General features: G+C 42.0%; 1 protein-coding gene across 5 annotated transcripts in view; it reads right to left on the minus strand.

Moving 5' to 3' along the window:
- Positions 1–1,598: 1,598 nt before the first annotated feature.
- The window catches only part of FBXO40 (F-box protein 40), a 41,314-nt gene continuing 30,440 nt past the window's right edge, over positions 1,599–12,472 (minus strand). For all 5 annotated transcript variants that reach the window (XM_078352058.1, XM_035274076.3, XM_002758756.7 and 2 more), the window contains one exon: positions 1,599–5,041. In XM_078352058.1, coding sequence (XP_078208184.1) covers positions 4,826–5,041 — 216 coding nt within the window. In that variant the 3' untranslated portion in view covers positions 1,599–4,825. The remainder of the gene's footprint in view (positions 5,042–12,472) is intronic.

The following is a 12,472-nucleotide window of genomic DNA, read 5'->3' on the forward strand; positions in this document are numbered from 1 at the left end:
TTTTCCTTAGGCTGAACTTTTTTTTGAAACGTAGTCTCGCTCTATCACCCTGGCTGGAGTGCAGTGGCACCGTCTCAGCTCACTGCAGCCTCCACCTCCTGGGTTCAAGCCTCCTGAGTAGCTGGAACTGCAGGTGCTTGCCACCACGCCTGGGTAATTTTTGTATTTTTAGGAGAGATGGGGTTTTCCCATGTTGACCAGGCTGGTCTCAAACTCCTGACCTCAGGTGATAGCCCGCCTTAGCCTCCCAAAGTGCTGGGATTACAGGCGTAAACCACTGTGTCTGGCCTACTTAGGCTGCACTTGAAACTCAGTCCAAAACAGATCAGCTTGAGGAATGGCAGTAAGTGAGATAAGAGGGGCCGAGTAGTATCCTAGGTATGCCTATCAAGGCAGTTCAGCTTCTATTGGCTTCAGCAGTAGTGGAAGCCCAGACACCTTCTACCTGGGGGTCATGACCTCACTCTTTTAGGGATGTAATGACCATTTAGGGATGTATGTCTTCTGGAGGAAGACATATGAATTAGGGGATAGGAAAAAGGAAAAGGGAGGTTTGGCCAATGGAAAAGAGTAAAGGTAAAGGAAAATAAACTTAGGTGAGGTTTAATAGGATTTGGAGCCAGAGACAATGACCCATGCTCAAGAAAGTTCAGGCTTCCTTGTAGCTGAATAATTGAAATCAGTGGCCAGGAAAGAGAGTGGACAGAGAACGCACACAAGCTGCTGAGGGGTCTAGGCCTGAGGCCTACAGGAAAAGAGGTGAGACGTGAACAGCCAGTAGTAGGCAAAAAGTGAAGCACCGAGCACAATATGGGGATGAGGAAGAATGCCAGTGCGTTTAGCCCAGCCCCAGGCTATTGTGGGTACAGCTTCAGCAAGGTCAGATGTAAGAGGTCCTAGGGAAATATCAAAATAAAAGTCAGAGATTTGGTGTAGATCTTTGGTTAGTAGATCACAGGACTGTGCTGTTACCAGCATCGAAGCTGGGTCTAGCTTTCAAAGATGGAGAAGCTGGCCATCTTTCAAAGATGGAGAATTATGCCTGTAATTCTAGCACTTTGGGAAGCCAAGGCAGGTGGATCTCTTGAGCCCAAGAGTTCTAGCTAGCCTGGCAACATGGTGGAACTTTGTCTCTACAAAAAATTAGCTGGACATGGTGGTATGGCCCTACAGTCCCAACTACTCAGTAGTCAGAGGTGGGAGAATCACCTGAGCCTGGGAAGTAAAAGTCAAGGCTTCAGTGAGCTGTGTTCGCACCACTGCACTCCAGCCTGGGTGACAGAGTGAGACCTTGTCTCAAGAAACAAAAGATGGAGAAGGCATTGGGATCAAGGAGGAGCTAGGATGAGTTGCTAAGACCCATAGTTAGTTGCTCCAGGGCTTCATAGAGTTGGTGAGCTGCCCAGCAGGGGTGTCCAAAGGAGAGAATACAGCCATGGGTTCATAGTTTCTGTTTTTGGTTGGGTCAGTAAAGCCCCTTCCTCATCCCTCTTTTCCATGTATCCCTCTTTTTCTAGAGACAGAAACTGAAAACCATGGCTTCAGGCTGCTAAAAGCCTAAAACAAAACAAAACTGGAAAATAACACAATAAGGCGGGTTGGACAAGCTTGGCACTGCATCTCAGACTTGTGCCCTGGTCTTTATTCATGATACACACTTGGTTTCAGTGACAACTTCTATGCCTGTTGAATCACACATCTATCTTTAGACCTAACTCACAAGAGTCACCCAGTTAGCCTTTCAGAATGCAAGGCAGCTTTTATTTCCTCTTCTAGAGACATTGAGATTTCTAGAATACAGAGGTCAATCACCACAAATATACTCAATCTCATTCTTCATTTCAGTTTAATTTGACATCACACATAAATGAGACTTTTATAGTGATTTTCAGACACATCTTCAAGTCCCACTTGCTTTTCACTTTTCCTTTTGTTGTAAAACAGAAACTTCCTTTCCAGACCCTTATGCTATTAAGGCAGCAAGGTCCTTTCTGGCCCAGTGCTACAGAGCTCAGTCTCCATATTCCGCTGATCTCTATTGTGGATGGCCTTTCTTGGCAATGATACCCACCAAGGGCTCTGCCCATAGACATCTCCCCTACCTGTATACACTGTCCCTCTTTGCTCCCCTCAGCTGCTTCGAAATCTGAAGCCACATCTAGCTGTCTTGTCTATCAGATAACAGTCACGGTTCATGCTGTTCATTCCAGCTTCCTCTCACAAATCATTTCCAGCTAATCCATAGTCACCTGAAAGGCTTTGGTGCCACTGCCCTCTCACTATGAAGTGTCCTTATCTTATTGAAGCTCGTGCTTCAATACAGCTCTCAAGGCAGCAACTGGAGGGGGAGAGTATGGCTGGAAGTGTGCAACTTACACAGCAGTTGTGGGCAGTGCCACTCTCCTGAACTGAGGCTGCCCCCACCCACCTGATTTGGGAAGGAAAAGCCCTCTGCCCTCTTCCTTTCTCTATGTAGCACCTCATTTCTCTTCCATTCATCCACAGCCCCTGATTTTCATCTCCACTGTTCCGTAGTTTCCCTTTCTTTTTCTATTAAAATCACAAACCCAGAGTGGATTTTAGGAGCCTTTTCCCTTGGAACTGCCACCTGGACAACTCTCTTCCTTCCTTCCCACTGCAGTGTTAGGTTGTTTCCAATTACTCATCTTCATGGAATAAAACCTTAGGTCATACCCTCGTCATATTGTTAGAAAATGGTGCCTTATATGCAAATAAGAAATATAAACCAAAGGATGGAATTAGGAAAAATAGAGTGACATTACCAAATAGTACCAAGTGGCACATTACAATGAAAAGAGGAGCATGTTTCTGGTCTGGGACTTGCTCTACTGCCTTCTTGACTCTTTTCAGAGGTGTTAGCTACTTCATCTACACCAGCTCTGAACCATGTTTAGAGAGAACCCATGCAATAACAAGCACCCAGATATGCTAGACTGCTTCTTTTATTGGCGAAATTCTTTATTCTCTGCTTCCCTACAATGCCTGTCCTTTTCTTTTCCTATTTCTCACTTGCTTGAGAAATTGCTAGGACTGCTGGGAAAATGACACCAATTACAGTGACACAGGGCCAATAACTCAACTTTCCAAGCTTCAGGTATAACCAAAGAGAGCTGAAAGGATACATTCTTCATGTGGCTGAAGGACATGAAGCCATACCAAACAAATCATCATCTCCATCTGGTTCCCAGCTTAAAATCACTACATGTCTAAAATAAATATTTCAGTTTCATGAAGAGCTGCATGAAATCATAACTACTGTGGAAATCTAAGGGAAATAAGATTTTGCTGTTCTAAAAAATAAGCATATCCTAACTTATTGTCACTAGTATGACATCCTCTAGGGATTTTCAACCAGGAGCCATTTTGCTCCCCGACATTCAGCAATGTGTGGTGACATTTTTGGTTGTCGCCTCTGTGTGGGTGCTACTGGCATTTCAGGGATAGGCCAAGGATACTGGCAAGTGTCCTGTAGTGCACAGGATTTCTTCTCAGAGTTCCTGAAGTAGGACAGAGCGTGGCCTTTCTTTAAGGGACAGTAGGACAGTCCCTTAAAACAAATAATTATCTAGTTCAAAATGTCAATAGTTCTAAGGCTATGAAGCCCTGCTTTGGGGGATGCCAGTTTCTATTGTGTCTTTTTATCTTTTACTTTTGTTCTTATGAGTATTCACTGTTTGATACCAAAAACGGCAGTATCATCCATTTTCGTCAGACTGAATGCATGGCCAGCAATATGGACGGGTAGGAGTAATTCAGGGAGCCATTATGTTCACGTCTTTCTCTCCAAGACCCCAGTAGGTACCGAAGTGGGGTCTAGGAGCTGGTGACTGGTGCCATAGGAACTACAGTGGGCCTTGGCTGGACTTTGCCAAAGGCATGGTCTCCCTGGGCTACCTTGTGTATTCTGGCATGACGCTGAGGTTGGTGTCGTTTCAGATAGCACAGGGTGCCCTGGGGCCATGCCTATGTTCTGCCTAACTCCGACTTAGAACTTAATTTTCAGAAGAAAAAAAGTATTGACTCCTGAGTCATCATTAAGATGATACAAAGTAGGCTTGTGGCTTTTTGTCCTAAGGTTCTCCATAAATGTGGTGTCTCCTTTGGACTCCCATTCCTCAAGGCTTTCCTGCTGTATGTTGCCAAGATTCTAACAACAGACTCTGTGACTGCATTTCTGCCTCTCATGTTTTGGCCTGTGGTGTCTTTGAAGCTGCCATGCTCAGCCAGGGGCTCTCTTATGTCAGGCTGTGCCTCTCTGGCTTAGAGGCAGTAGGATGACTAAAATGAGCCTTGGACTTGACTGTCAAAACAGACACAGCTCCAGAGCCTTCAAGCTGTGTTCCCTTCACCCTGTGTTCTCTGGGGATTAACTCTCTGCACCTTAGTCCCATCCTGCATTTACTGTCCCACAAATTTGAAAGTGCTTTGTAAGCTAAAAAGTTCATGTAAAGCACAGGCCTGTACTGGTTATGGAATTTTGCGGCTCTCTCATCTCTTAAAAAATTGGGTCCATCTTCCAAATGGCCTCAAATTATTTACTTTCTTCTCAGACCAAGCTATTTTAGAAAGAAAGGAAAAAGAAAAGAAAAGGAAACAAGTCATCAATATGGCACTATGGTACAGGCCATGGCTTAGGGAATTCTTAGGCCTTGTGTTGAGGTTTCGAAGGACATTGCATGTTCCAATACACCCTGATAAGCAAATAGGCAGTTTACAGAAGGGAGTCCTCAAAACCACACTCTGTCCTACTTCAGGAACTCTGAGAAGAAATCCAAGAATGGTGCATTGGGTGACATCTGAATTTTTAGGAGACGTATCTTCCTCGTGGTCTGACTCTGAAGGTGGAGACTAAGCTCTCTCGGGCCTGCTCACGTGGCTCACACATGCTGGTCAAAAGAATCGGGTCAGTTTTGTGCTCTACAATGTTGAAAGGACAAGACTTCAGGTGCTCAGACATGGAGGTGACTTCATTAAACTCCCAGCTCTTGATTTTGGAGAAAAGGCTGCTGAACTGCCAGATCTGTTGAGAAAGATAGAAGTTCAAAGGTGAATATAGGGGCATTACACTTCAGCTGGCTTTATTTGGTCCCTATAAGGAAATGCCCTTCTGTTCTTCCTATTCTTAGACTCCAGAGTGTTTAGTGGCTCCTGCAGACATTTGGTAGCTCCTTCTCCAGCATTCAATTCCTAGTTCCCCTTTCCAACCAATAATCTTCCCAATTAGCCCTGTAGTTGCAAGAATGGCTAACACCAAGCAGCATATTGACCACACACTCTCCCTTGTTCCTCTACCAGCAAGTGATTAATTTTAGAGTAGATGCACAGTTCAAATCAGGACAATTAGTACCAATGCAACTCTTATTTCAGAACTTTTGTCGAAGACATCAGAAAGCAAGTTCTCTTTTTCCTTCTGTACTTGAACTGGGAAGCTGAAGTCCTAGGAGCTACCAGCACTCACCAGGAACCACCGAGGGAGAACTATCTTACAATGTAGCCATTATAGAGGAAGTAAAGGTAAGAAACAAAGAAAAAAATGTCATTTGGGGGCTGTTTTTGAGCTGTTAGATCAAGCCTTACCTGAAGTCATTACCTTTGAACTTTTTAGTTACATAGGCTAATAAATTCCCTTTATTGTTAATGCCACTTTGGGTTGATTTTCTATTACTTGAAATTAAAGTATCCTAACTCATGAGTCTCACTAGAATGGGAGCCCCATAGGAGACTTCTATAATTTCTAAAATATCCTCAGGTCTTTCCACCTGGGATGTGATGGCAAAGTTTTTCAAGTCTGCCTATGTGAGTAGGCATAACCCAATACTCTTTCAATCTGACTGCTTCACCTACAGTTTCTTGTCATTGATCCTATGTAGGAAAAGTGGTTTTATTTTGAGCTCTTAGGACTATTTCGCTTTTTACTTTAAAAATCCATTCTAGATGGGGCACGGTAGTTCATGCCTGTAATCCCAGCATTTGGGAGGCCAAGGTGGGTGGATCTTGAGGTCAGGAGTTCAAGACCAGCCTGGCCAACATGGTGACACCCCATCTCTACTAAAAATACAAAAAATTAGGCGTTGCTGCTGTTCCCCATGCGGCATGCAGGGGATGGCCATGACTGTGTTCAGGATTTTGAGATTTTTAATAATTCACTGGAAGTGTGACATAGAAGTATCAAACGGAGCACTGTGAGAAGGGCAGCTAGTGATTTCCATAGAAGGATTAAATTCTAAGCACCAGGCAAATGCTCTTCATTGTGTAACAACTATTGCTTCTGCAGGAAGCCTTTTTGGTGGCATGGTCCTCAAGAAATTCCTAAAAGTCGGTCTTTTTAAAATTTCTCTGAGTGGAGTGCAGATTCAAGACGGTGTGGTAAGAACAACTCAGGATTGCAGCTCTCAGTGAACACGCAGAGGCTGCTACAGGTGTACCCCAGACAAGCAGGGCCTGGAGTGGACCTCAGCAGTTGTACAGCGGAGGGGCTAGACTGGTAGAAGGAAAACCAAGTAACAGAAATACCTCATCATCAACAATCTGGGCGTCCACTCAGAGACCCAGTCGAAAAGTCAGCAACTACTCAGACGACAGGTGGATAAATCCACAAAGATGGGAAGAAACCAGCGCAAAAAGGAGGAAAACACCCAAAACCAGAACACCTCGCCTCCTACAAAGGACCAAAACTCCTCACCAGCAAGGGAACAAAGCTGGATGGAGAATGACTGTGACGAAATGACAGAATCAGACTTCAGAAGATGGGTAATGAGAAACTTCTGTGAGCTAAAAGAACATGTTCTAAATCAATGCAAAGAAACTAAGAACCTTGAAAAAAGATTTGAAAAAAGATTCGAGGAAATGATAACAAGAATGGATAACTTAGAGAGGAATATGAATGAATTGAAGGAGCTGAAAAACACAACACGAGAACTTCGTGAAGCATGCACAAGTTTCAACAGCCGAATTGACCAAGCAGAAGAAAGAATATCAGAAGTTAAAGATCAACTCAATGAAATAAAATGAGAAACCAAGATTAGAGAAAAAAACGCAAAAAGGAATGAACAAAGTCTCCAAGAAATGTGGGACTATGTGAAAAGACCTAACCTACGTTTGATAGGTGTACCAGAAGGGGATGAAGAGAACGAATTCAAGCTGGAAAAATACTCTTCAGGATATTATCCAGGAAAATTTCCCCAACCTAGCAAGGCAGGCCAACACTCAAATCCAGGAAATACAGAGAACACCACAAAGATACTCCGCAAGAAGAGCAACCCCAAGGCACATAATCGTCAGATTCACCAGGGTTGAAATGAAGGAGAAAATACTAAGGGCAGCCAGAGAGAAAGGTTGGGTCACCCACAAATGGAAGCCCATCAGACTCACAGCAGATCTCTTGGCAGAAACTCTAAAAGCAAGAAGAGAGTCGGGGCCAATATTCAACATCCTTAAAGAAAAGAACTTTCAACCCAGAATTACATATCCAGCCAAACTGAGCTTCATAAGTGAAGGAAAAATAAAATCCTTTGCAACCAAGCAAGTACTCAGAGATTTTATCACCACCAGGCCTGCTTTACAAGAGCTCCTGAAAGAGGCACTACATATAAAGGAACAACCAGTACCAGCCACTCCAAAAACACACTAAATGCTAAAGAGCAACAACAAAATGAAGAATCTTCATCAACTAATGGGCAAAACAGCCAGCTAGCATCAAAATGGCAGTATCAAATTCACACATAACAATATTCACCCTAAATGTAAATGGGCTAAATGCACCAATCAAAAGACACAGACTGGCAAATTGGATAAAAAACCAAAACCCATCGGTGTGCTGTATCCAGGAAACCCATCTCACATGCAAGGATACACAAAGGCTCAAAATAAAGGGATGGAGGACGATTTACCAAGCAAATGGAGAGCAAAAAAAAAAAAAAAAAAAAAAGCAGGAGTTGCAATTCTCATCTCTGATAAAATAGACTTTAAAGCAACAAAGATCAAAAGAGACAAAGAAGGTCATTACATAATGGTAAAAGGATCGATAAAACAAGAAGAGCTAATGATCCTAAATATATATGGACCCAATACAGGAGCACCCAGATATATAAGGCAAGTTCTTAATGACTTACAAAGAGACTTAGACCCCCACACAATAATAGTGGGAGACTTTAACACTCCACTATCAATATTAGACAGATCAACCAGACAGAAAATTAACAAGGATATCCAGGACTTGAACTCAGACCTAGAACAAGCAAACCTGATAGACATTTACAGAACTCTCTACCCCAAATCCACAGAATATACTTTCTTCTCAGCACCACATCACACCTACTCTAAAATTGACCACATAATTGGAAGTAAATCACTCCTCAGCAAATGCAAAACAACTGAAATTATAACAGCCTCTCAGACCATAGTGCAATCAAGTTAGAACTCAGAATTCAGAAATGAACTCAGAACCGCACAGCTTCATGGAAACTGAACAACTGGCTCTTGAATGTTGACTGGATAAACAATGAAATGAAGGCAGAGATAAAGAAGTTCTTCGAAACCAACGAGAACAAAGACACAACATACCAGAATCTCTGGGACACATTTAAAGCAGTCTCTAGAGGAAAATATATAGCTATAAGTGTCCATATGAGAAGAGTGGAGAGATCCAAAATTGACACCCTATCATCAAAATTGAAAGAGCTAGAGGAGCAAGATCAAAAAAACTCAAAACCTAGCAGAAGACAAGAAATAACTAAGATCAGAGCAGAACTGAAGGAGATGGAGACACGAAAAACCCTTCAAAAAATCAATAAATCCAAGAGCTGTTTTTTTGAAAAGATCAACAAAATAGACAAACCACTAGCCAGACTGATAAAAAAGAAAAGAGAGAACAACCAAATAGATGCAATAAAAAACAATAAAGGGGAAATCACCACAGATTCCACAGAAATTCAAACCATCATCAGAGAGTATTACAAACAACTCTATGCACATAAACTAGTAAACCTGGAAGAAATGGATAAATTCCTGGACTCCTGTGTCCTCCCAAGCCTAAACCAGGAGGAAGCCGAAACTATGAATAGACCAATAACAAGGTCTGAAGTCGAGGCAGCAATTAAGAGCCTACCACACAAAAAAAGCCCAGGTCCAGATGGGTTCACAGCCAAATTCTACCAGACACACAAAGAGGAGCTGGTACCATTCATTCTGAAACTATTCCAAATAATCCAAAAAGAGGGAATCCTTCCCAAATCATTTTATGAGACCAACATCATCCTGTTACCAAAACCTGGCAGAGAACCAACAAGAAAAGAAAACTTCAGGCCAATATCCATGATGAACATAGATGCAAAAATCTTCAATAAAATACTGGCAAGCTGATTGCAACAGCACATCAAAAAACTTATCCATCATGATCAAGTAGGATTCATCCCGGGTATGCAAGGCTGGTTCAACACACGCAAGTCTATAAACGTAATTCACCACATAAACAGAACCAAAAACAAAAACCACATGATTATCTCAATTGACGCAGAGAAGGCATTTGACAAAATTCAACAGCCCTTTATGCTAAAAACCCTCAATAAACTCGGTATCGGTGGAATGTATCTCAAAGTAATAAAAGCTATTTACGACAAACCAACAGCCAAAATCATACTGAATGGGCAACAACTGGAAGCATTCCCTTTGAAATCTGGCACTAGACAAGGATGCCCTCTTTCACCACTCCTATTCAATATAGTACTGGAAGTTCTAGCCAGAGCAATCAGGCAAGAAAAAGAAATAAAGGGTATTCAAATAGGAAAGGTGGAAGCCAAATTGTCACTACCTGCAGACGACATGATAGTATACCTAGAAGACCCCATCACCTCAGCCCAAAATCTCCTGAAACTGATAAGCAACTTCAGCAAAGTCTCAGGATATAAAATCAATGTGCAAAAATCACAAGCCTTCCTATACACCAATAACAGACTTAAAGAGAGCCAAATCAAGAACGAACTGCCATTCACAATTGCTACAAAAAGAATAAAATACCTAGGAATACAACTCACAAGGAACGTAAGGGACCTCTTCAAGGAAAACTACAAACCACTGCTCAACGAAATAAGAGAGGACACAAACGGAGAAACATTCCATGTTCATGGTTAGGAAGAATTAATATCGTGAAAATGGCTATACTGCCCAAAGTAATTTATAGAATCAACGCTATCCCCATCAAGCTACCATTGACTTTCTTCACAGAACTGGAAAAAACCACCATGTACTTCATATGGAACCAAAAGAGATCCTGCATAGCCAAGTCAATTCTAAGCAAAAAGAACACAGCGGGGGCATCACACTACCGGATTTCAAACTATACTACAAGGCTACAGTAATCAAAACAGCTTGGTACTGGTACCAAAACAGAGATATAGACCAATGGAACAGGACAGAGGCATCAGAGGCAACACAACATATCTACAACCATACAATCTTTGATAAACCTGACAAAAACAAGCAATGGGGAAAGGATTCCCTGTTTAATAAATGGTGTTGGGAAAACTGGCTAGCCATGTGCAGAAAGCAGAAACTGGATCCCTTCCTGACACCTTACACTAAAATTAACTCCAGATGGATTAAAGACTTAAACATAAGACCTGGCACCATAAAAACACTAGAAGAAAATCTAGGCAAAACCATTCAGGACATAGCAGTAGGCAAGGACTTCATGACCAAAACACCAAAAGCATTGGCATCAAAAGCCAAAATAGACAAATGGGACCTAATCAAACTCCACAGCTTCTGCATGGCAAAAGAAACAGTCACTAGAGTGAATCGGCAACCAACAGAATGGGAAAAAATTTTTGCAGTCTACCCATCTGACAAAGGGCTGATATCCAGAATTTACAAAGAAATCAAACAGATTTACAGGGAACAAACAAACAAGCCCATTCAAAAATGGGCAAAGGATATGAACAGACACTTTACAAAAGAAGACATACAAGAGGCCAACAAACATATGAAAAAATGCTCATCATCACTGGTCATCAGAGAAACGCAAATCAAAGCTACATTGAGATACCATCTCACGCCAGTTAGAATGGCAATCATTAAAAAATCTGGAGACAACAGATGCTGGAGAGGATGTGGAGAAATAGGAACACTTTTACACTGCTGGTGGGAGTGTAAATTAGTTCAACCATTGTGGAAGACAGTGTGGCGATTCCTCAAAGACCTAGAAATAGAAACTCCATTTGACCCAGCAATCCCATTACTGGGTATATATATCCAAAGGACTATAAATCGGTCTACTATAAGGACACATGCACACAATTGTTCATTGCAGCACTGTTTACAATAGCAAAGACCTGGAATCAACCCAAATGCCCATTGATAACAGACTGGATTGGGAATATGTGGCACATATACACCATGGAATATTATGCAGCAATCAAAAATGATGAGTTCGTGTCGTTTGTAGGGACATGGATGAATCTGGAGAACATCATTCTCAGCAAACTGACCCAAGAACAGAAGATGAAATACTGCATATTCTCACTCATAGGTGGGTGAAGAAAAATGAGAACACAGGGACACAGGGAAGGGAGTACCAAACACTGGGGTCTATTGGGGGGAAGAAGGGAGGGACAGTGGTGGGGGGAGCAGGGGAGGGATAGCCTGGGGAGAAATGCCAAATGTGAGTGAAGGGGAGGAAGGCAGCAAAACACACTGCCATGTGTGTACCTATGCAAATGTCTTGCATGTTCCGCGCATGTACCCCAAAACCTAAAATGCAATTTAAAAAAAAGATACAAAAAATTAGCTAGGCATGGTGGCAGGTGCCTGTAATCCCAGCTACTTGGGAGGCTGAGGCAGGAGAATCGCTGGAACCCAGGAGGTGGAGGTTACAGTGAGCTGAAATTGAGCCACTGCCCTACAGCCTGGGTGACACAGTGACACTCAATCTAAAAACAAAAACAAAAACCATAAAACAACAAAAACAAAAACAAAACCCATTCTAATGTGAGTATCCTTTAGCCCCAACTAATTTTATTTCTTTCTGCAAGGAAATTAGCTTGTCCCAAAGAATATCTGAGAGTGGTCAATCATCATTGAATTGGAGACAAACTGGAGCCAAAAATTAATGCGATTTCTAGTCTCTAAATTAAATTATTTACGTCTATTTTTAGGTGGTTTTAGACAATACTATTTGTGAAGGCAGTGTGTCAGTCTGCAATCATGTTTCTTCCTAATATGTGCTTGGTTGGCAATCAATGTTTATTTAACACTTAAATACAGGCACGTATACAAGAGAGAGAGTCTTGTAATTACTTTTTGAGGAAGACTGCTCAGGAATAAATAATGGAAAACATACTAAATGTTTTAGACATAATTAATAAAAATAGATGTAAACAACTATAACTCCCCAATGCCAATTTGCAAACACCGCATATTAGGAAGAAATTCAGCAGTGAGATTATGGAATTATTGG

This window comes from Callithrix jacchus, chromosome 15, assembly GCF_049354715.1.
Source record: "Callithrix jacchus isolate 240 chromosome 15, calJac240_pri, whole genome shotgun sequence".
NCBI lineage: Eukaryota > Metazoa > Chordata > Mammalia > Primates > Cebidae > Callithrix > Callithrix jacchus.